The sequence below is a fragment of the Ambystoma mexicanum genome, chromosome 1q (genome assembly GCF_040938575.1).
Source record: "Ambystoma mexicanum isolate Mex_15411 chromosome 1q, UKY_AmexF1_1, whole genome shotgun sequence".
Taxonomy (NCBI): Eukaryota; Metazoa; Chordata; class Amphibia; order Caudata; family Ambystomatidae; genus Ambystoma; species Ambystoma mexicanum.
The window spans coordinates 888253869-888279444 of record NC_090922.1 but is presented as its reverse complement, the minus strand read 5'-3'; the positions used below and the strand labels follow the sequence as shown (position 1 = coordinate 888279444).

Sequence of the window (25576 nt, the reverse complement as noted above, 5' to 3'; positions counted from 1 at the left end):
CTGGGCCGGTCCTGGTGCTCCGGGGGCAGGTATCATGACACTCCCCGACTCTGGACGGAGGCCTTCGAAGGACAGAGTATCAACGTCATCGACACAGGACGCCTACGCCGAAACATTTTCCGAAGCAGCACAGCTGTGGTCATTACTGTCATAGATGTGGAATACGTCGGAGGACACAATCCCCTCGAAACTTATTACTCTTACGTCCCGTCTACTTTCCTCCATACTGCATGGGAGATTACAAATGAATGTAGCCCTAGGGTGGAAAGGAGACCATCCTTAAGCAAATAGGTTCCTGAGAACCGCCTGCCCAAAAGCCGCTTCATATCTGGAGCCGGCATCCAAACAGTAATGCTTGCAGAAAGCTGAGGAAGAGGCCCAAGTGACCGCCCTGCTTATGACTTGCCAAGAGACATGGTGCTGGAAAGCGATGGCCGTTGCCTTTGCCCCGACTGCGTGGGCATGCATGTTAGCCGGAAACGGCCTGTGCTAGCCCTCGTAGGCTTCTTTGATGGCCGAGACATCCAGCAGGATATGGAGGCCTTGGAGACCTGATAGCCTGATCTATAGCCCCCAAAAGTGATAAATAGGGCATCCAATTTGCAGAAGACTTCGGTCCTGTCCAAGTAGAATTTCACGGCACGCCCGACATCCAGGCGATGCAGCACTCTGTGCTTCGTCCTTAGGTTCGGCAACAAACGTAGGAAGGACTATTTCCTCATAAGTGGAAAGCCGACAGCACCTTGGGCAGAAATGCTGGGTGGGTCCGCAGGACTACCTTGTCCCTGTGAAAGTTAGTATATGGTTCCGAGGTGACCAAAGCCTGGATTTCGCTGACTCTACGAGCCGAGGTGGGTCCAACTAGTAAGGGTTGTGGGTACGCAACCCACTTGGGATGTGGGTTGCATACAGGTGGATATAGATGCAACAGACCTGCAAAGTGCCTTTTAATGACAGGGTTTGTCAAAGACAAAGAGCAAGAGTCTGAACAGGTAAGCAGCAATAGCCGACAAATAAGTCCTACAAGACAAGACATGCATGCCCCAAAGCTGCCAGATGAGAAATTAAATCCAGGACCGTATCGATGACAGCTTCTTTGCGGTCCAGCTTTTTCGCTAAACACCAGTGACAGAAACTGAGCCATTTGATCCTGTACTGAGACCTCATTGAAGGCTTTCTTGGCGTCTGGATGATACGCATATTATCCACAGACAAATTGAAGCTTTCTAAAGATTTGAACTCAGGCACCAGGCCGCCAAGCTGAACGATTGTGAGGAGGGATGCCACATCTGCTTATCGCTCTGGTGAAGCAGGTCGGGAATCAGCTGAAGCATGATCGGTGAGCAGACTGACAGATGCTGAAGCTCTGAAAACAAGAATCTGGCTGGTCACCACGGGGCTATGAACAGGAGAGTGCAATTCGACGTGTTCCTGAGCTTGCATAACGCCCGGTGAATCAGAGGAAGAGGCGGCAAGCCGTAGGCCCTCCTATTGTGCCACAGAATCTCGAGAGCATCCCCCAGGGAAGAATCTCCAAGTCCGTTCCTGGAAGCATAAAGAGGAAGTTTGCTGTTTGATGACATCGCAAAGAGGTCCACTTCTACTAACATCTAAGGTGAAAAACAAATCCACGCCTTTTCTCTATATCTCCAAGTTTTCACAGCAAAGCTTTCAAATAAGCAGAGTTATCAGAAAAAATTGGACCATACTGCAGAACGACCCTTCATTGTTGAAACTTTTTCCAAAAGCACCAATGACGGCCTTCAAAAGAGGTCGTAACTTGAGAGATAGATTAGTCAGGGCTGAAAGACTGGATAAAGAAACAACTGGTGCTTAAGAAAAAAAAAGACAAGACCTTCCCTTGCCTATACTGCAAACACTACAATAATATAACCAAGGGCGATACTATCTCTCATCCACAAACAGTGAAGAAATTTAAAATTCCCTGTCTCTCAACAGGAGTGACATACTCAATTAAATGCCCATGTGGCAAACTGTATATTGACAAAAAATAAGAGCAGCAAAGGACAGGTGGACGGAGCATAAATCCACAATCAGATACAAGAACAAGAGTTCTCTGTTAGCACAACACTTCCTTGAACATCAGCACACTATTGCCCAGATGAAATTTCAGGTCATAGAGGTCGTGAAAAAGACGCAAAGAAGAGGTGATCATCAGGCTCTCCTCTCAAGAAGAGAAAAGTTCTGGACTGACCAATTGGATGCCCTGGAATCCAAAGGGTTGAACGACGAGTTCTCACTGAGTTGCTTTATTTGATAGGAGGAACAAGTTACTTACCTGTAACTGTTGTTCTCCAGCATGGGTCTGGCATGGATTCACATGCTCATGAATATTCCCCGTCAGGCCATGAATACTCGGTATAGAAAAAAAAAAATCAGTATCAGTTTTGTTTCTGATCTGTCTTTCTTAGTAGTAACCAATCACTGGTCTCTGGGTCATACTGCCCCCAGCCAATGACTGCCCTCTCCCTAAGCCCCGCCTCTCGCAGCCATCCTCAGATTTGGTAGCGTGAAGAGCCGCAGAGGGGTAGGCGGGAGGGTTCGCATGTGAATCCATGCCAGACCCATGCTGGAGAACAACAGTTAGAGGAAAGTAACTTGTTCCTTCTCCAGCATGGGGTCTGGCATGGATTTGCATGCTCATGAATAAGAGAATACGTAGCAGTACACACATGCACAACCACGGGAGGTAGCAACAGGCTCAACATTAAACAATACAACAACTCAACATTAAGCATCTCTTACCTCCTCACCAGGCTCACCTTAAGCAAACAGGTTGCGCAGCACTGCTTGGCTGACCCTGGACTCCTTCATGAAGTCCTGATCGACGCAGTAGAATCTTGTGAAGGTGTGCGTCGACCTCCATATTGCAGCCCTGCAGATGTCCAGCAGGGGCACACCAGACAGGTACGCTGTGGTAGCAGCGATCGCTCTGGTCGAATGGGCTCTCGGACGGCCAGGCAGTAGTCAGTTTGCCAACCGGTGACAGTACATGATGCAGCCGGAGAGCCATCTGGAAATGGAAGTCTTCGAGAGAGCCTTCCCTTGATTCACAGTCCCAAAGTTCACAAACAGCTGTGATGTCTTCCGAAAACTCTTTGTGCGGTCCACGTAGAACTTCAGCGCTCTAGCTACGTCCAGCGAGTGCAGAGTCCTTTCAGCCAGCGACGAAGGAGACAGGAAGAAAACTGGCAACACCAAGGGTTCCTTGAGGTGGAAGTCTGACGGCACCTTGGGCATGAAGGAGGGGTGTGTCCTCAGCACCACCCTTGTGTCGTGAAACGTCAAGTATGGCGGCTTGCAAGATAGGGCCTGGATCTCGCCCACTCGTCATGCGGAGGTGATGGCCACGAGAAACGCTGTCTTCCACGACAGAAACTTCAACGGTGCCGAATGCATAGGCTCAAATGGGGGCCCCATGAGACTGGTCAGCACCACGTTGAGCTCCCACGCCGGGCCGGGGCAGAGGCCTTCACCGGCGGGAATGATCGGGACAATCCTTTCATAAATTCCTTCACCAGTCGATGAGACCACAAGGACGTCCATGATCCTCCACCACTTCTCCATCCCTTAAACGGTAATGCCTGCTGTCTATACTATGGCCATTGCATTCCATATATTCAATCGTTTTGAGTATTATTTCCCTTCTTTAGTAACTCTAAGATGGCCGACCCAGCCAGCTCTGTAATTTTCTCTAGTCCTTTTATTGCTCCAATTGCAGACACTCCTCCGATGCTGTGCGACCAGATACACTCTCAAATAGGTAAGTTTTTCAGATGCACTTACTGCCCCTCTCGTCCTGAGAGATCTAGTATCTCCACAATATTAACACATGGATCCTCACTGTTTACATTTGTAGTTTCTACGTCACCCTTATTTGCTGCATCGCACCCCCGACTGTTCCACTGATGTACTTCGAGCCCTGAATTCCAGGACAGCACCTTTATCTAACAGCGTGCAACGCCATTCGAGACATTGTTGTTTGCATCCTTGGATGTAGATTTCTTTACCTACCTAGCAGGTCCTCTGCTTAAGGTACGCGTTATTCAGTTTTTCAGTAAATAAGTTTTTCTATGCACCGTATTCAGCCAAAACACACATTATTTCCGTTCATGTTCATCACCATGCCATTTTTCCTGTTTTTTAAGTAGCGATTTCGGTGTTCTGCACATCACTGCATATATCTAGTTTCTTCAGATAACTACTGTGGGCACCCATAGCTTCCCGATTGCAGACTACTCCTAACTTAACCAGGAATTGAGGATATCAAGATGAAATGTATTAATGAATACATATACACGTGCTTGGCTACATCTCCCCTCTTTTTTAATAGGACTCTACATCTGAGTCATCAGCCCGCACCAGTGCGTTGTGTGACCGCCATTTCCGGGTTCGGCCCGCTTTTAAACACACAAGCATTTCTGCTTATATAGGGGAGTGTCCTTCTATATCATCATGTATGCTTCCAGATACCTGACTCTGGCTCTTATTGTGGGCTTCATAATCAACTGATGTCCTTGTCCTACTGCACCAATCAGACACACAAACTATATATGCTCCATTTTTCATATGGAGTCTAGGCATTTGGTAAACATGATTCAGATGGAACAGAATAACTAAGTTTGGGAATTTTCCCTGCGCCTTTAGGCCATTTAGTGCCTTACCTTATTTACATTGGATCATGATGTGGCTTCATTTTTTAAAGTGAATAGTGCAGACACTGTCTCTGTGTATATTTCGAAGTGCTTTGACTTATTTTCACATTATACCTACTTTAAAAGATTGAATGTATACTCTCTAGATCTTGCCTTATGTGTTTAAGTATATTATAACATCCAAGACCGTTTAGAACGATTAGAACTAGAATTGAAACTTATCTTTGGAACTATGTTTTATTCTATTTCTCAGCTTAATGCCTATTGGACATGTCTGCAACATTTGAATACAATCACATGGAATTAACTGTCTAAAAGCTTCTTTAGTCGATATCCCCCTTGTTAATCTAGAGCTTTTGTTCCATTGTTCTTTTTCCCTTTTACTTTCTCCATTACCGACCATCAATTACCAACAGTTCAATGTAGGCTTCTGATGAAGAGGAACTCCCTTGTATTGAACTTGTGAAATGTGTTTTTGCTCGCTATCACATTCTTTGTTTATATGTGATTAAAATAATTTTCTACAGTCTGTGTTTCTAGACTATTGCTTTGTGAATCCATTTCCTGTGAACTGCTTTTAGTGAATTCAGCTAACTTGAATGAAGTAATAGCTATGTCTAATTACCACCTTTTTGGTGGATTATAGATAGTGTGCAGGGGACGGGAGGGTTCCTACTTTGGATCCCCTTTTCCTTCCACTTCTGAACTATTTCACCATTGGGGCACTCCAGAGACGATCTCCGTGCCCAGTTCCCACTCATAGCTGACCACCGCTTGCTGGCTGAGAGTCTGCCGTCACATTCAGCTGGCCCGGAATGTGTACCGCCAACAGCCAAACACTGTGCTGAATGGCCCATTCCCAAATCTGAATGGCTAGGTCTACAAGGGGAGGTGACCTGGTACCCCCCCTGCTTGTTGACGTAAAACATTGATACCACATTATCCATGCGGATGCAGACCACCTTGTTCACAATCCCTGGCTTGAGAGCTTTGAGCGCCAGGAAAATCGCCAGAAGTTCCAGATAATTTATGTGAAATTGTATGACCTGCTGCGACCACAGGTCGAAAACCTGATGATCCATTGTCGCGCCCCATCCGATAAGGGAGGAGTCAGTCGTAATGGTCACTTGAAGGGAGGGTTCCTGAAAAGGCGCACCCACCGACAAGTTGCTGGAAGAAGACAACCAAAGGAGATCTGACATGTAGGGTGGAAACGAAACCATTTTGGTGTCCGGAACACCGCCTGGAGCTCCGAAGAGGCAACTGCGTAAGTTGCATCTTGAGACGCACCCGGGGAAGAGCAAGCACGCACAAGGCTGTGAGGCCCAGAAGCCTCTGGAACCAACAAGCGGACATGCTCTCCGACTGAATAAAGACTTGACACATGGTTAACAGATCCGCCATCCTGTCCACCGGCAAGTATACCCTGCAGTCGATCGTGTTCCAATGGCAACCCAGGAACATCAGGTCCTGAGAGATCGTCATGGAGGATTCCCGCTAGTTCACCGACAGCCCAAGACTGAACAGGAGCTGAAGGAGAGACTGAAGATTGCTCGAGGCGTTCACCGGACAGGGGCTCCGCAGAAGCCAGTCGTCCAAATATGGATACACATGAATACCCTGTAGCCTTAAAAAAGCCACAATGACTGACATCTTTGTGAAGACAAGCAGCAAAGAGCTGAGACCAAAAGGGAGCACTCGGAACAGATATGCTTCTCTCCCACGGAGAACCGCAGATATTTCCGATGCGGGCTCCAGATCAGGATATGCATATAAGCATCCTGAAGGTCCACAACGCTGAGCCAGTCGCCCTTCTGAAGAGATGACTATTTGGCAGGGCGTAATCTTGAATTTGTCTTGGGGAAGAGAAAGGTTGAACTGGGAAAGGTCTAGAATGGTGCGCAGGCCAGTCTGTTTGGGTTTTGACACCGTAAACAGACAAAAGTAGAAGCCCTCCCCTCGTTCCACTAAAAGTGCTCCGGTCCCATCCCACAGGACGGAATGTCCCACAAGTATGGAGGAAAGGGGACGGGACGTAGGAGTAAGATGGTGACCATCCTGATGTCCACGCACACCATTGGCTCAAATGGTTTGGGCGCAAAGGCGCCCAAGACTATATTAAAGGTCCCACACAGTCTGCAGCCTCTTGATGGGTGGGTGGGTAGAGCCTTGCAAGCCCCGTCAAATGTTTGACGATAGGATTGGAGGAGGATAAAATCCCCTCCTCTGAGTTCCTGTACGCCCCAATGGTCTAAGGTATGCACGGCAGGTGTCCACCAGCACACCAGAGTGGGCGAGGTGTGCCGAAAAGGAGAGCACGTCGTCCAAAGTACATGCCAGGGGGTCGATTTCCTTGGAGTTCGCCCAGTGGCAGAACCTGGTCCATTTACTTTTATACTGGGCCCTGGAATCCGTGGAAGGCTCCAAACATACAGCCCCACTGTCGGAGCGCTGCTGTGACTGGGTGTACGACTTGGCTGTGGTCGTTGTCAAGATGGATAAAGACTTGGCCGTTTGTTTTCTTCTTGTCCTGCTCTTCATCCGTGGTGGAGTGGAAGAACCCCCCCCCCCCCCCCCCCACTCCCTCGAACGGTATATCTAATATGTGTTGCTGGACGTCCGGGTTGAATTTCGTTGCGCGGAGCCAGGCTGTCCTCATGTCTGTGGCGATACAGATGGCATGGGCAGAGGTGGTGTTAGGCAGAATCCTGTGCAGTGCCCTTAGGGACCACTACACACAATTAAGACTACAAGTGTTAATACAAGTTCACCTTTGGTACAAGCCTGTACTACTATGTTAAAGTGGTAGCAGTAGCTGAGCAGCCAGGCTTATCTCAAGAGTATATGAGCAGTAGCAGAGATTACACAAAGGGACCATAATTACTGTGACTCAAGCAAACACTGACTCAAGGTTTCAAGTAAAAAATAAAAGTATATTTATTTTTATCTGTTATAAAACACAACACTTCTATGAATTCAAAACCACACGTACAATACACTACAAACAACCAACCAATTCTCTTGGCACAGAACAACTCAAGATAAGTAAGTACCTTATGTTTTGGCAGACCGGTGTTGTGAACCAAAAGATGTTACCACGAATACGTATGCGATCACTTTTTGACAGTTCGGTCTTACTAAAGATACGCATATCCGCGGCAAGAAATGTTACCGGGGCAAAACACACTTAGCACCTGGGCTAACCAGAGAGAGTTGGGGCAAAAATCATAGGCAATACTTTTGTCAAGGCAGACAGAATCAGAACACTCACTGACAGAAATACAAAAGTCAATAGGCCGGAGCCAGTGTCAAGTGGAACCGGGTTCCTGTTGTCGAGGATCACACAGACAGTTCAAGATTCAACGTTGCCATGAGTACTTGGATATTGTCAACAGAGGAAGCAAAAGTTATAAGAGGGAAGGAAGACAAGCAGAACACAGTACCTTATTCAAAGAAGAAGGTGGTGCCACGGCAGTTGTTCCTGGTAGTTTACTGCAGACCCACTGTTCCTGGAGCTTCGGTCGTGGAGATGAGAAGGAGGATGTCTGGAGGGGTCTGCACCACTCTGGGATGATGCCAGCAGCAGCAACGGTGAATAAATGGTGCAGGAGAGGCTCTTCAGATGGCTGTCCGGACCACAGCAGTAGGGTGCAGTGATTTCGACCATGAAGAGGATCTTCTGGCTGTGGAAGATGAGCTGGTTAACCCCACCAGGCTCAAGGAAAGAAGATTTTGGACTGGATCTTCTCTGGTCGTTGAAGGGTAGATAAATCAGGACTGCAGCAAGGCTTCACCGGGACGGGGTAGGTGCAGCAGCAGTCTTCTTCTCCGCTTCTCTTTGGTGCCTTGTAGTTCCAGTGGCAACTGACTTCCAGCCCAAGAGTCCTGCCTTTTATGCGAAAATCCCCCATTCACACAGCCTGGCTGTCAATTACGCAGCAGGGGCTTGTCCACCCTGACAACCACCTCAGCCAATCATGACAAAGTGTGACTTGGGTTTCCTAGGATACCCTGTGCAGGCGGCGACTACACCCCTCCTTCACATTCAGCCCACCTAGACACCCAGGCGCCTAGAGGAGGGCTTCTTGGCAGATGCCCACCAAAAAGACTGAACAAAGAAGACAAACCTGGTTTGCTGTGCAAAGTAAAACACAAGAAAGACTAACAAAAAGAAATGGTGACTAAACCCAACCTGAGCAAAATGAAAGTGCATTTGGTCAAGCAGGTTTATGTTCGAGGCTACTATAATAGCCTAAAAGAATACCACGTTTATATAGTATAATCGCGGTAGAAAAGTTAGGGTAGATACCACTGCCTCCAGCCAAGTCTAAATGTTAAAAGAGCAAAACAAAGCTCAGAGAGGCACAGACAACAAGGGGTAGGATTTAACCCTTTCCAGTAATCCATGTAAGATGGGTTGTACTGGGTCTGTAGTTTTTAAGTGAGTATGTAAAGTTAATGGCAACTTTACCTGTTTCTAGGGGACAGTAGTCAGCCCCAGAAAAAGGAGTCATTGGGAAGTCTTAGAGACAACTCTGTTACCACACTGAAGGTGCTGTGTAACACACACACAAGTATGGGCTCATGAAGTGGTGTGCTCCAGAGTCCAAAACCACACGACAAGTAGAAATGCATCTGACAAAACACAGGTAAGAGTGGGGAAAAGAGGCACACTCATACCAAGAGGAAACAAACTCCAGAAATCCAGAAAGGCTGCTGAGGGACTCACTAGGTAGGGGAAATCAGCCATAGACTGAGAATTCTCCCTAACAGGTGTCAATGTGGGCCACAGTGGATTCCATGAGGTCCTACGCCACCAGCTCGCATCGGTGTTGGCCTGACTAAGCTGCAAGGTCGCGTTGGAATATAGCTTCTTCCCGTACGCCTCCTCCAAGATCTTCTCCTTGCTTAGTAGTGTTGCTGCTGTGGAGGTTGACGAATGAGGCTTGGAGTATAGTAATGCTGCAGCGATCACTGAGGAGTGTGGCTGAGGATAGGCCAGTAGCCCCCCACCCTTCCATCTGCCTGTACTTGACGCCCAGGTGTCGATTGACCGGCTGGACCGAGTGGGGCTTCAGCCAACCCTTCTTGGCCAGGGAGACTACATTGGTTTGCAGTGGAACCCCGTTTTTGGCAGAGGGGCATCCCGTGAGGACTTCAGCCAGAACCCCCCTCTGCCAGCTGCTCAGTGTTAGGGAGACTTCTCAAAATGTGTTAATTCCTCTCTACCTTAGAGACCCCAAGCTCTTTTGTTGGACTTTGGGACTTGTAACTTTTCAAATCGGTTTGTTTTCGGTGTACATTTCTTTTGGTTATGGAGTTTTAGATAACTACATAGGCATCATCTTTTCGTGTGTGTTACACAGCACCTTCAGTGCAGGGACACAAGGATGTCTTTTAGAATTAAATACCTTCTCTGGAATAAACTACTGTTTCCCGGAGAATGTAAGGTTAAATTGACTTTACTAGTCTTTTTAAATTCCTAGACCCAGCACACACTATCTTCCTATAGAGTGCTGGAGGGGTTACCTAGTATCTGCTGTGTCTAGAAACTCATGTAGCAGTCAAATGCTACCCTTTCCTATCGAAATGTTTGGTGGCAGTGGTTTCATAAACTACCATGATTTTTCCAGACCGCGAACACCGGTAGCTAAAAATCGTGGGAGCCATGCTTTTCAAGATGGCGCCTTAAGCTCCTTTTTTTGTTTAAATTGGCCCTGGTCTTTTTTTGGCATTTCTTTTTGGAAAGGTCCTTCTAGAGTTTGTCTCTGCGTGCCAAACTGGGTTTGGTCCCTTTGTTCGTACGCCTTTGGCGCCTGGGTGTCTGGGGTGGGCAGGAAGTGAGGGAGGTGCCCGAAACTCCCTGTGCTTACTCTATGACACCCAAATGCACTCTGGCGCGATTGGCTGGCTGACTGTCCGGCAAGGACAGCCACCCTGCTCGGTGAGCGACAGCTAGGCTGCAATGAAAGGGAAAAAACTGTTTAAAAGGCAAGTCTCTTGGACTGGAAAGCAGAGTCGACCACTGGAACGAAAGAACCGAATGAAGAGCTGGAAGAGGATGGCTGCTGCAACTCCTGGACAGTTGGTTTGCCTGGTGAAGCACTGCTGCAGGTCTGAATTGCCAAGTTCATCTCGACAGAGAAGCCCCTTCAAGGACGACTTCTTCCTTTGAGTTGGTGGGACCAATCAACTCGTATGCCACCTGGATACCATTCTCGGGGCTGGTTAGGATTCACCAGGGGGAAGGACACCAGCTTGTATGCTGAACGACAGCTACTTGAACCGAAGATCTTCCATTTTGCCAGCTTGTTTGACCAGTCCCCGTGCAGTGCAGGAGTCCCCCGATGTCTTCCCTCTTGTTCCCACGACAGAGGTTCAGGAACAGCGAGCTATGCAGGAACTGCCAGGAGCCAACGTCTTCAGCTGCATCTTTTTTTCATACTAAGGTACTGTGCCAACCCGATTGAGAGAACTTGCCTCTCGCGGTGAAAGTTTGTGAAACTTTCCCAACTTGCAGGCTTAATCAGCATGTGACCCAACATATGATTCTTTTTCGTACAAACTACCGAGAATTTTTGGCAAAGACTTCATCGTTTACTACAAGAACTGCTCTTTCCTATCCAAGACACTAGATCATTGACTTTGGCCTAGGCCTATTGAACTGAATCAAGTCCTCTAGTGAACTGAAACTATTTGCACTGACTAAGAAAGTATTTGTGGTCCATTTTATTAACTTCTGCCTTTTTACTCCCATTTAAAGTAACTGAAATGCCTAATTTACTCAGAAACGTATTGGTTTGGTATTGAAGTATATTTGTGTATGATATTAAGTTGCCTCCTTCTAGTGAATGCTTTCTAAATGACTTTGTAATAAATTAATAAGTGTTTTACCAAGAAACCTTGAGTTCAAGTGTCTACTTGAACCAATGTGATTGTAACATCCTTTTACTGCTGACATTCCCCTCTTGAGATGAGCTTGGCTGCTCAGCTCGCTACCAAAAACGGTGTAGTACAGACTTATACCAAAGGTTGTTTTGCTTACACCTGTAGCCCTAAAGTATGTGGTGGTCCCAGAGGGTACTGCATCAATTCTGCCTAACACTCAACCTTGGGTTAGGGTAGGCTCAGGTACTCCGCCAGCCCTGCAAGACGTTCCTGGAAGGCCCTGGCTGAGGATGGCATGTCCGGATCCTCCTCATCCGTATCCTGTGGATCAGGAGGATCCTGTGGAGGATGAGCTGAGCCGGAGGCTGGGGTACAGTGACCGTGGGCAGAGGCTGAGGCTGGTATGGAGCCGCCTGAGGAATCCGCTGGGGGCGGGCGGCCCAGAGGCAGTGGCGGCGCTTGTGTTGCTTCTAGCATCGTAGGGAGGACCTCCCTGATGGCGTCCTTGAGGATAACCCCCATCCGAGGTACTTCATGAGTCCGAGGTACTTCATGAGCCCGGGGAACCACTCGAAGAACCCCTCTTCACTGGCCGTAGAGGTGGTAAGGGGTACAGACGGGGTAGTCGGGAGCTGCTGGAACCGCTGCATACCCTGCCCGTATGGACGCAGTGGGAAGCTGCCCTGCGCATAAGGATAGGCTGTAGGCCACGTACCTGGTTGAGGCTAGTCCCACCTTGACACTTTGACGGGTGTCTTTCTGGCGCGGCGGCCATCTTGTCGCGCTGCCTGCCACGTGCCTGAAACATGCTGCTCGGCTCGCTGGGCCCAGCCTCCTGCAGGACTCTTGCGTGTGGATCACGAGGCCTACCCTGCTCCTCGGGCCAGACCCGGTAAGTGCGACACCCTCGGCCCGGGAGTCGGTAGAGCTGCGTTTAGGCGCCCCCTCTGACGTATTGCCAGTACTAGGGCGTAGCTCCTCGGTTGATAATCAGGTACAAGAACCTTCCGGTCCCTCAACACTGCCACCAGGATGATCCACAGATCCCTTGGCCCCAAGGCCAGTAACTACAGCAGCCTCAGTGCACATGCTGGTTCAAGGACCTCAACGGTCCCTCCCGCACGGTATAGTCCTTGGGAAGGAGTCTCCTTTGCAGGGTGTGATGGAAAATAGTGCCCTACCTTGGGCCTGGCTCGGTGTTTCATGAAGTTCTTGAGGTCCTCTGGAGGTGACTGCTGGAAGAGCTCTCTCCACCTGGCTAGTCTGTTGTGCAGCGATTTCGATGACAGCGAGCCACACGCTGTACAAGCTTGCCAAATGTGGTCTGGGCCAAGGCAACGTAGGCAGAGGGCGTGGGGGTCTGAAGTTGCAGGATGGACACCTGCTGAACCCTATGGAAGTCAACATGCGCTGGGGAGGAGCGTGGCACCCGAGGAGCGAGTACCTAAACGATAATAAGACAAAGAGAACCAGTATCAGGGCATGGAATTACATGGGCGAAGCCAAACCAGGAGTACTGGTGAATTCGGCCTTTTCCCGTCGACGTGGAAAAGGGGACTGAGGCTTGGCGCCGGAGGGCAGAGTCAGGGAAGCGCATGCTCTCAGGGCCGCACACCCGCGCACCTCTAAATTTAAAGGGGAAGAAGGTTTTTTTCTGGTGAAAAAGGGTCAGTCTCCCGTCCCATGGAAGGGGCGCCCATGCAGTATGGAGGAAAGGGTTTCTTGCATAAACAATTATTAATTTATTTATGAGTCAGTTATAGAGTCAGGAGGGAGCAATAGAACAGTAACATAAATATACTTCAATACTGTACACTGAGTTTCTGAATCAGACAACACCCTTTTAGGATGGCCCACAGAGACAACCGACACTCACAGGTGACTCCAATAACAAGGGTGCTGGGGACATTAATATCTTACTGTTGGCATTCAGAACACTCTTTAAAAGTTGGTAAAAGGCAAAAGGTTATTAGAACATAAGAGACCACAAATTTTCATAAGCAGTGCAGATAGGCTAAGCCAAAGTCAATGGGCAAATGTCTTGGATAGGATAAAGCAATTCTAGTAAGTAAATGGAAAAGTCTTTGCACAAGTTGTTAGGAGTCTTTGATGAAACGAAGAATCAAATGAAGGGCCACAAGCGGATTAGGCTTGCGAGTAGTGGAAGTTACAAGCACTTCTACAGTAAGAGGCAAATTCTCAGACTTGTTTTACAGTACCTTGGTAAAGAAGAAAAGATGCAGCTGATGACTTCTGTTCCTGTGCAGGTTTCACTGTTCTTGGGCCTCAGTTTTGGGGACAAGAGGGAGGACGTCGGGGGACTCCTGCAATGCACTAGGACTGTCAAAATCTGCAACCGGCAAACTTTACTTTCAGTGGCTGTTTTGCGTTTCAGCTACCGCAAATAGCAACAACGCGTTTCCAGGCTGTCAAGGTGGACTGTACTTGCTTCTGGGGTCCCACACTCTGAAGGGGCTCAGGCTGCTTGGTCAGTCCTGCTTCGTGGGAGTCCGGAGAATATTCCAAAAGCTTTAGATCAGCTTAAAAGTAACGCACACAATCTGGTGTCCCTCTCCATGGCTGTACGGTTTCCTGCAGCAACTCTGGGGAAATTCATCCAGCTCCGAGATGGGTGTCCATGTCGCTTACCTTGGAGTTGATTGGTCCCACCAACTCAAAAGGGAGAAGTCGTCCTTGGAGGGGCTTCTCGGTCGATACGAACTTGGCGTTTCGGCATTGCAGCAGGGCTTCACCAGGCAAACCAACGGTCCAGGAGTTGCAGCAGGCGTCCTCTTCAAACTCTTCTGCGGTTCCTTCGTCCAATGGTAGACTCTGCCTTCCAAGCCAAAAGCCTTGCCTTTTATTCAATTCTCTCCCATTCATTCCTAGCTAGCTGTCAGTTACCCAGTAACCCAGCAGGGTGGCTGTCCTCCCGGAGAGCCAGCCGGCCAATCAGAACTGGTTTCACTCAGGCACACCTAGAGACAATGGACAGGGAAGTTTTGGGACCATCCCTCACTTCCTGCCTTTCCAGACACGCTGAAGTCCGCCAAAGGCAAAATGCACAAAGGACTCAAACCAGATTCAAATAAAAAGAGTAAAAGCCCAGAAGGCACCAACTGACAAGAAATGGCAAAAAGAATACGGGGGTAATTTTGAGAAAATGGTCACCCTTGGGTGCTGTACTGCAGCTGAGGAATCAGCCTGCAGATGCATGGCACAAAGGTAGCACAAAAAAGGACTGCCACAAGCCATTCAAGTTAGTTAGTTTAACAGAATGTTACATGAGAAGTGGGATAAAGGAGTTACTGTGTAACCCCCCCCAGCACTCCACATAGGGTGGTGTGTGCTGGACCCACAAAAGAAGAGATAACTAAGACAGGAGTCATTTTATTATTCTCGGGAACAGTAGTTCACCCAAGAAAATGTCGTTAAACATTAAGAGACGTCCAACGGACTTCTCAGTGGCACTGCACAAAAGGTGCTGTGTGTTACAATGCAAAAGCAGATGCACATGGAGTTCACCAGACTCCATAAAACAGTAAGGAACACAGAAACTCATAGTAAGGAAAACACATGAGTGAACGAGAAAAAGGTCCCACTCACTTTTGAGTAAAAATTAAAAAGCCTGAGTCCAGCAAAAGAGCTGGGGGTCTCCAAGATTAAAGGGAATTGGCACAGGAATGAAAATCCTCCCTAGCAAATCACCTATCACTTACTCCCCAGACCCCACTAGCACTTACCCAGCATCTGCCTGCCCTTCCCTCCCACAACCCCCCCCTGAATCCCCACCGCTGCACGTCCTGTTACTGCACTTGCACGATCCCAAGAAGACAAGGCCTACCTAGCAAGATAGTTTATTATTTATCCTCCCATGTTCCCTTCCCCCTTAGTCTTGTGGCGCCTGGAAACACTTTCTGCTGTACAGGTACCATACAAATGGTCAATAAATAAAATAAATGGGACTACAATCTAGAAAACGCCCATTTTTTTTAAGACATTAGTGGTAGGCAGTTTGTCACTTTAGCAGACAGCACTGGAAATGCAGTATGTACAACTATGAATATTTGCCGAGTTTAAAAGAGCAGTTTTATATTTTTCCATGAATAGATAAAAAAACACGCTTACTGAAAAAATTTGAAAGCTTTCACAGTGCCACCGGTGTTCGTAAAAAGTGTGCGCAAGTCGTCTTCCGATACAGTCGTCCTGTAAAAGAAAAAATATTGCTCAACAAAACAATATAATTGTTTAGAAGTATCAAATGCACTCATTGAGGGAACGCTTGTTTGAATGTTAAACCAGTTTTTGACTCATAATTTTCTATTAACCTTTCATTTTAAATTAACCGTTAATTTATAATTTGTATTATTTTAATAAGCTTTTATTCGGCATCAGTAATCAAAGAGGTTATACAATAGAAACCACTGCTGTTAGAGTACATCTCCTTTTAAGTGAAATTCTCTCCACCAGCGAGTCCCCCAGCAGTTTTTGCTGGACTGCTGGGTTTTTATCCAACACTCTAGACTGGGAACCTTTTTTCACATTCTCATTCTTTTACGCTGGCACAGGAACCCCATTTCACTGCTACTGCAGCTTATTTTTACTTTAATGGAGACCTGCTTTCCTCCATGCATCCACAATTTTTGCAACAAACATCACCCTATGTGCAGTGTTGCTGGGGAGTTCCTTGGCTTCCCTTTTTATTTGGTTTTCCCTGAGGACTACTGTTCTCACGCGCAGTAGCATATTTTTTATCTCACCTTTTCTTTTGCGGCATCAGCACACACTAACTCCTTTCACACTGCTCCAGTAACTTTCTAGTTAGACAAAATAACACAGTGGTGGCAGTGTGTCCGCTGAGGCAGGAAGTGAGGGAGGAGCCCGAAACTTTGAATACCTTTGTCTGATAGTATGCCTGGATGGAACCAGTTTGAACTGGGAGGCTGGCCACTCCCAGGTGATTGAAGATCCATAGAACTGAATTAATGGATTCCTGCATAAAAGGCAAGGCTTTTGGGACAGAAGGCTAAGTCGACCACTGAAAAGATCACAAATACTTTCTTAGGCAGTGCAAATAGTTTCAGTTCACTAGAGGACTTAATTAAGTTCAATAGGCCTAGGCCAAAGTCAATGGGCTAGTGTCTTGGATAGGAAAGAGCAGTTCTTCAAGTAAAAGGTAAAGTCTTTGCCAAAGTTCTCAGAAGTAGGTTGTATGAAAAAGAATCATATGTTGGGTCACAAGCTGATTGGGCCTGCAAGTTGGGAAAGTTCTGCGAACTTTCACTGCAAGAGGTAAGTTCTCTCAATCGGGTTGGCAAAGTACCTTAATATGAAGAACAAGATGCAGCAGAAGACCGTGGTTCCTGGCAGTTCCTGCAGATCTCAATGTTCCTGAGCCTCAGTTGTGGGGACAAGAGGGAGGACGTCGGGGGACTCCTGCACTGCACGGGACCGTCGAAAAATGCAGACAAAATGGAGTCACTTCAGTTCCAGTAGCTGTATTTCAAGCACACAAGCTGGTGTCCTTCCCCTTGGTTAATCCTAACAAGCTCCGAGAATGGTATCCAGGTAGCTTACGAGTTAATTGGTCCCACCAACTCAAAAGGAAGAAGTCGTCCTTGAAGGGGCTTCTCTGGCGAGATGAACTTGGCAATTCGGACCTGCAGTAGGGCTTCACCTTGGCAAACCAACGGTCCAGGAGTTGCAGCAGCCGTCCTCTTCCAGCGCGTCTTCGGTTCTTTCGTTCCAGTGATCGACCCAGCTTTCCAGTCCAAGAGACTCGCATTTTAGACAGTTTTCTCCCATTCATTGCAGCCTAGCTGCCACTCACCCAGCACGGTGGCTGTCCTCGCCGGACAGTCAGTTAATCACGCCAGAGTGCATTTGGGTGTCATAGGCACCTCCCTCACTTCCTGGCCACCCCAGACACTCAGACACCAGAGGCGGTCTTCAGGCCTGAAGCCTGTCAAAAGACATAGAAACAAAGTGACCAAACCTGGTCTGGCGCGAAGGACCTTTCCAAAAAGAAATGGCGAAAAAAGAAGACTGGGACCTGTTTAAACAAAGGGGCTTAAGGCGCCAAAACATGGCTCCCACGATTTTTAGCTACAGGTGTTCGCGCTCAGGAAAATTCATTGGAGTTTGTTGTAAAACCACTGCCACCAGCTATTTCGACCGAAAAGGGTAGCATTTCACTGATACATGAGTTTCTAGGCATAGGGGATACTAGGTAACCCCTCCAGCACTCTATAGGAAGATAGTGTGTGCTGTGTCTAGGAATTTAAAAAGACTAGTAAAGTCAATTTAACCTTACATTCTCTGGGAAACAGTTTATCCCAAAGAAGGTATTTAAATCTTTGGGAAGTCTACAAAGACATCCTTGTGTCACTGCACTGAGGGTGCGGTGTAACACACATGAAGATACCTATGGATCTTAAATCTCCATAATCAGAGAACACAAAAAGTTCGCCGTCGGAATAGCAGCAGTGCCTCATCTCAGGAAGCACTGGAGTGTTTTAGGTAAGCCCAGGCAACATTGCTGGGTTCCCTGTGCTCTTTCTTTTTTTCACGGAGAAGCCTCGCTGCTTCATGCACCCACTGCCCCTAATTATCAAAGTCGTTTGAATGTTGCTACGCACTGAAAATCGAATCAGTTCACCATTTTTGGCCTGCCCTCTGCACTTTCTCCATTGATGCCCACAAGGAGGAATAAAGGCTAAGATGGCCACCCCTGTTCTTGCCTAATTGCCACCACTCACCTGTAACCTTTGGCTGCACCTGGATTGGCTAGCCTTGAGCCTTAACCAATCCCTGATCGCCAGCAGGCAAGCCCCGGCCCACATCCAAAGGCACACAACACAAGACAGGTTCCTATCTCGAGCCTGTCCAGAGCTGACAGAGGCCAAGGCCAGGATTTCTGCCGGTTCGCTTTGCGTTTAACCGGAATCCCTACAATTAGGCTGCCTGGACTCATACTACATGGTAAGCTCCCTGTTGCCTCACCAACGTGACTTTGCCTTTGTAATGCTGACCTCATTGCTAAAATTGGTCTCTTCACTAACTTGATTCTGAGCCCGCTGTCCACTTTTGACTCCGCCTCACGGCATTGTTGCTCACACCCAGCCCGAACGCTAATGTATTGTGCTCTATTACCTGTTTATTCCAAACTGTGTATACCATTTAAATCTTACCTGCTACTCCTATTCAATGTTTAACTCTAACATGCAGCTTATAACGGTATGCAAGCCTCTGCATACCACCCACATACTGTACCAATGTACCCCTCTGCTTACACTACTGTTTCGCTAAAGTTGAACTGCCATCTGTAACTCCTGAAGTTGTATAACCGACCGCTAGTCCATGGCTACATTGGCTACAACGCATTAGCAAAAGCGCCCCTCGCATTTTGAAGGCCCACTTGTGTTACTGATTGATAACTGCATTTTAAAAACTAATTTGTGTCACTGCTCTCCATTGCATTATGAGAGGCCCACTTGTGTTACTGCTGGTCATTGCGGCTTTCGCCAGGGACGCCACCACTCCCTCCATAGACGCCTTTGCCTGGTGAACCTGGGCCTTCACGACCTTGGGCTGGTCTGCGGCCTTGACCGTGGGGGGGGGTGGGGGGGGGGCTTAGGGTCAATGTCTTGCTCCCCCTTGGCTTTCTCTCTCAAAGTCGACTGGACCTTCTCCAGAAGCTTACTCGGGTGGGTCCAACTTCCTTTTCTTCGCAGAGCCGGAGCGTTGGCTCATGGTTGACGGAGTCAGCAATGCTGCGCCCAGCCTGGCTGCCATGGAGCCCGCAGACTTGCGTTGCTTTGCCTTATGTTGGACCCCCGTCGCCGGAGTGCCCTCAAAGGTCTTAGAAGTCCACTCAGATTTCCTCTTGGGAGAAGCATGCTGCCGGGGCTCACCCGCCGCCGGGGTCTTCGTCTGCAGCCACTCGGCGAGCCGCTTGCAATGGTCCTTCATGGTGTGTGGCACCATGTCCTTGCAGACCGCACAGGCCCCCTCCACGTGCGAGCGGTCTGAATGTAGGCAATAAAGGCACAGGGAGTGCCCATCGTCCAGGAAGATGTTTCGCAGTCCGCATCCTGGGCAGATTCTGAACAGAGGGGTCGAGTCTCCTTTATCCTCGGCCATTTCCACAGGTGTAGGCCTCAAGAATCTTCCGGAATCCTCCAAGAAGGGAACTCGACAAAAAATTGCCCTTGAGGGGCGTAGAAGGTTTCCGAAACGGGTCCCCGTTACTCAGATGGTGGATTGATGGAGTTTGAGGCTCGATTGCCTGAAAAATAGAGCAAAACTCTTAGAAAAATCGCAAAACGCAGAAAAAAACTCAAGAGATAAAGCACAAGGACTCCCAACACTTGAAAGTGCGGTAAAAATCTGAAGATGGCTGCCAGAGGAGGGGCTTAGGTAGAGGGCAGTGCTTGGCTGGGGGCAGTATGACCCAGAGACCAGTGATTAGTTATTAGTAGAAAGAGTTCAGAAACAAAACTGATTTTTTTCTTTACCGAGGATTCCCAGCCTGACGATGGGGAATATTCATGAGCATGTGAATCCATGCCAGACCCCATGCTGGAGAACACCTGTAGTCCTAATTGTGTGCAGTATTCCCAGAGGGTACTGCCTGCAATTCTGCCTTACAGGCCACTGGTGGTATCCGTTTGAACTCTAGGGTGTGTCCGTGGGCGAGCGCGTCCAGCACCCAACGGTCGGAGGAGATGGTCTTCACACGCTGACAAAATTCACCAGCTGGCCTCCCACCAGGGTGCACGGGTGGGGGCCTGACTCCACGGCCGGTTCAATCTTGTTTCGACGTCAAAGCGCTGCTTTGGAGGCCTGGACCACGACGTCAACCTCCAGACTTGGTGCGCCTCCTGTAGGTCTCCTGGGCCGATGAGCAGTGGGGGCCGACGGTAGGAAGAGGCACCTCCTCTGAATACTTTAGAGGAACCTTGGGATTTCCCTCCAGAAGTCCGAAAGGGCGGCCTACGTTGTTGAAGTGTGCCCAAAGCACAAGCCGTCGCTGTCTGCTCGTCCACATTCTTTCCAGATAAATTGTCCCGGAAGGGCATGTCCAACTACCTCGACTTAACATACTGTCAGAAATTAGTGGACCTCAGCCAGACTCGCTGACGAAGGCAAACGCTGTTGCCCATTTGGCGGAATCCCGTATCGGCAATGTCCGTGGCCACTGTAATGGCGTGGTTCGAAGCCACCTCGCCTTCCTGTAGGATCTCCTGTAGGATCTCCAACGCTTCAGCCCTCTCGTCTTCGGGAAGGAAGTCCAGGAGGGGGGGACATCTGGAACCATGTCATGATTCCTGCCCCTCCAGATGTCAGGCTGGAGCCAGGCCATGATCACCTACAAGGCCCTCAAGGGCCTCTCCATCCCTCCAAAGACCCACTTGGAGTCAGACTTGGCGCTTGTGGCACCAGACTCACTCACTCACTCCAATAGGATAACATTGGGGATTGGACTTGTAGAGCATTGATGGGGACAAGATGGATGCCCCCCACATATTTCGGTTCCCAGAACTGCATGTGCGGTCTAGTCTTTGGGTGTGGTTCAGCCCAGAGACACCTGGGATAGCCAGAGACTATTTAAGCCACACCCAGGCTGAGAAACATGCTTTACCTTTTCTGCACCTGCAGTGTGACACTCACCGTGTTTGGATCGGTCTCCAGTAGGCCTGCATCTTTCTTCTGCGCTCAGCTCCTGCAAGAACAAGAACACTGTTAGGAACAGCCTTACTTTGCGGCGCTTCTGCCCATCATTCATCGCTCCTTCTGTTTTGCGGGCATCTTTGGCGGTGTCATTCCCATCCTGGCACGCCGCTTCCTAAGGAAAAAGGGAAAAGAACAGAAAAAAGGCATTAGTAAGCATTCTGCAAATCTTCCCTTATTTTTAAATACTGTACGATCTTCAAACGCTTACCTGAATCCCAGCCGCTCTGGGGGAACTGTCTCTGGAACTTCTCATACATCTGCAAGAGGGAAAAGAGACTCCAGGTTAGCGTGGAAACATCTAGAGGCACTGAATACCACGCTTACCCACCATTTGTTCTTCATAACCGGCATCCACGCTGAAAACGTTGCAGCACCTAAAAGACACAGAAAAATAACTCAATGCAAATACGAAAGGGGTGCATCGCGCTCTCAATCACATTCAGCGCTACTCTTCTCAGCAGCACACCGACATCCCCGGACGCCGGCCATCATCTAAGGAAGGAAAAACTCATACTTACCTGTCGGACTCTTGCCAGTGAAGTAACTAGGCAGCAACGAGCCCGCATCAATCAATGAGCCCCTGCACTGAAAGCAGGACAGAGAGCACACTATCCAAAAACAAGGTGAGCTGTGGATCAAAGGGAAGGGTTGGACCCCGGGGAAGAAGGGGTTCAAGCACACACAGACAATAGGGAGTGAAACTCTAATCCTGTGTTTCCAGTCTCCAGTCGAATAGCCTCCAAGGAAGGGTTTGAGGTCGTAAGAGGTCAGAACAGGCTGAGTGACGTCCCCATGGATACCAGGTGAGCGTTACAAACCACAGTTCCCTGTCGTAATGTGCCACAATGGCGAGGGCGTTAGCGGCCTTGATGGTAGTCGCAGACGACGTGATCACTCTTCGCCCCATGGCATTCAACTACTTCCCCTCACCGTCCGGGGGGTGGAGTCCGCCGACGAGGATGAGCCAGTGGACTTCTTGGCCGCCTCCGAAACCACAGAGTCTGGAGACAGCTGGGACCGTAAGCACTTGGGCGCAGAGTCCAGCACTCTGTATTTCTTCTTGTAGCAATCCCTCTCCGCCAGAGCCGACGAAGAATATTTCATGAGGGACAAACCCTCGTCCCAAATGTCATCCAATAATAGAATCGACAGCACAGTCTTCCTCTTCGCCTCCCGGCGCTGGTAAAAGAAACCCTCTTCCTTCTCTTCCGGGACCAGCTGGAACAGCTCGGAGGCCCTGGAGATCATGGTGTGGAACGAACCAATCTCGTCGGGTGGAGACGATCTGGCCGCCATTGTCGTCCGTGCCAGTCGTCGCTGTGTCCGGTTCGGTGTCATCCCTCGATGGGGGGATCGGGGGGTTAGTAGGAGGCGAGGGATTTCAAAGCATAGGGTATGCAGAGCCATCAGAATGTCTGCCCAGATATCCCCAGGAGGCTGGTCCGCTCCGTCGCCACTGCCCCATTACTCCTCGTCGTTCTCCTTATCAGCTTCATCATCGCCCTGGTCAGGATCCCGCCCGTTGGGCCTGCCCTCGACACGTCTCCCTTCCTGGAGGACAGGGAGGCTGGTGAGATCTTCCTCTGAGGAAATTTCCGTGCCCTGGAGGACTACCTTACCCCTCCCTCCCTTCTCTGCGACCAAGGGGGCGGTTTGTGAAATGTTGGGCATCATCTTCTCTGGCGTCTCCCGGATGGGATGGAAGGACTCCCTCATGGCAGGGATACTCTCACCTTCGGGCCGTGCCCTGCGAATCCACCCTAGCAGCCTTTGCAAGGGACGCAGCTACCACTTTGATGGAAGTGGGTGCCTTTGTCTGATGCACCTGAGCCTTTGTGGTCCTGGCCAAGACTGTGCCTTTCACCTTAGGGGGAAGTTCGGGCCCCCTCCAAAAGCTTTGCCTCATGGTCCGACGAGCATTGTCTCATAGTCAAAGGTGGTGGAGACGCTGAACTCGCCTTGGCCACTGAGGAGCCAGTCGCAACGGCGCTCCCGGAGGCAGTGGACTCGCTGTGCTTAGCCTCCCTTAGCCGGAGCCCCCGCAGGAGAGGAGCCCCCGCGGGAGAGGCGCCGTCAAAGGTCTTGGAAGACCACTCAGCTTTCTTCTTCTGGGCAGGGGAGGCATGCTGCCGGAACTCACCCAGAGCAGGGGCCTTGGCCTGCAGCCACTCGATGAGCTTGCGTCGGTCGGCCCGCATCTCCTGACAAGCCACACAATCGTCCTCCACATGCGTCTGCTCCAAATGCAGGCAGTAGAGGCACAGGAAATGTCCATCATCCAAAAAGACGTTCCATAGGTTTCAGCCGGGGCAAACCTTGAAGAGAGGCACTGAGTCCTACTTCTCCTCCGCCATGACCGGCGGTGTAGGCCTCAAAGAAGCTTCTGGAATCCTGCAAGAAGAAACTCGACGAAAAATCAGGGGCGCTGAAGAATCCAAAAACGGGTCCACGTTAACAGAAGGTTGATCGTTGGAGCTTGAGGCTCGGTCGACCAAAAAAAAAAAAAAATATATATATATATATATATATATATATATATATATATATATATATTGGCTGGGGGCATTATGACCCAAACTCCAGTGATTGGTTGTTAGGAGAAAGACAGTTCAGAAGTGAAACAAACTGATTTTTACTTTACTTTACCGAGGATTCCCAGCCTGACGACTGGGAATATTCACAAGCATGTGAATCCATGCCAGACCCATGCTGGAGAACAACAGTTACAGGCAAGTAACTTGTTCCTTACTACTGATAATGCCAGCAGTGTGGGGATGACATTCCATTTGTGGGGGATCTGTTGTCCCATTTTATGGAACTGTTAAAGCTAAATTTAATCCATGACAGACCCCATGCTGGAGAACTACTGGTACATAATTAAATACATATAGCGGCAGCAGAGCTGCCCTTCAAGTGACAAGTTATATTCTTTAACAATGAAAGTCAGTTCACCATGCTTGCCTTTGCTTATATACTGGAGGGCTGAGGGTAGACAAAGAGTTCTACCTTTGCAAAAGAAACAGATCTTTGTAAGAGTTCTGAGATTCGTTCCTTACTCCAATTTAGTACGCGCTTTTGAATATTGATGTATATCTCTTCATGGAGAAACATGGATTCTCTTTGTACTACTAAGTATCAATACTTGTAGTAGACCTTTCCTATTGAAGTACTAGAAGTCATTTGAATTATGCTGATGTAATCTACCTTAGAGAAAAACACTTTAAATTCAAGATAGAAAGATGCTCATTAGCTTGGGATTTACCTTTTTTTTTTTTTTTTTTTTTAAAAGAGCCTTTTTTCAAAGACCTCAGAAATAAAGGTCTTCAATATTGCCATTATTCATAATTAAGACCAGAAGTTGAAAGATGCTTACGGAATATTTGAAAGATGAAGAGTTGGAGATGGTGGGAATATGTTCAAGAAGTTTTTCGAGCCAGGTTTCTTGAAGCGATGGAGAGGAGAATTCCCAAAATCCTTTGTGAGCCCTTGGTCATCTAGACCTTCCCGAGGAAGTTGCACTGTCTGATGCTTGGAGAGGGTGACACGAATGATCTTTCCATACATCTTTTGACCATTAAGATGGCTCATTGCTACAAAACAAAAAAAGCAAACTGTCAGCATACTTGCAGGTGTGCAATTATAACATATTAAAGCTGAAATACTTCACCAAAACTAATTTGCACCTGTTAAAATCTGTAGTTAATTTTTTATTTTACACACAAAAGAAATGCATGCCATGTTGCACTTGCAAATGTTTTCAAACCAACTAATTACTCTTAGCATGGCAAAATGGAAGATCAGTCATTATGAAACACATTTTATGTTATTACCAGCAAATATGCTGCATTATGTCTCCCAAGAAAAAAAAAAGATTAAAGTACAAACGAATCGCAGTAAAAAATAAAACAATTCCATCACCATACGGCAGGGATCTGCAACTTGCACTGCAGCTCTTCCCCCCCATCCTTTCTTTGAACCTTCAGCTTGATTCCTCTTTCCAGCCTACTGATCAATCCTCTACCTCTGCGTTTTGCCCCATCTGGTCACAATGTTGCCCCTCTGTTTCATTATTTAAGGTTTTTATAAAACGCAGATTGTGCTTTTTGTAAACTGCAGTTATGCAGGTATTTTTGCAAAAGTGGGCAAATTTGTAGAAATAGCAGCTTTTGCTGTATCTTTAGTGATCACCAAATAAACTGGGGGGGGGGGGGGGGGGGGGGGTCTGGGTATCGGGCAAGTAAGAAGGGCGATGAAAAACCTGTGGAGGAACATCCATC

General features: G+C 48.4%; 1 protein-coding gene across 2 annotated transcripts in view; it reads right to left on the bottom strand.

Annotated features, from left to right (window-relative positions):
• The window catches only part of PTBP2 (polypyrimidine tract binding protein 2), a 264830-nt gene that overhangs the window by 22032 nt on the left and 217222 nt on the right, over positions 1-25576 (bottom strand). For both annotated transcript variants that reach the window (XM_069641530.1, XM_069641529.1), the window contains exons 12-13: positions 24673-24889; positions 15693-15770 (exon numbers count right to left, since the gene is read on the bottom strand). In XM_069641530.1, coding sequence (XP_069497631.1) covers positions 15693-15770; positions 24673-24889 — 295 coding nt within the window. The remainder of the gene's footprint in view (positions 1-15692; positions 15771-24672; positions 24890-25576) is intronic.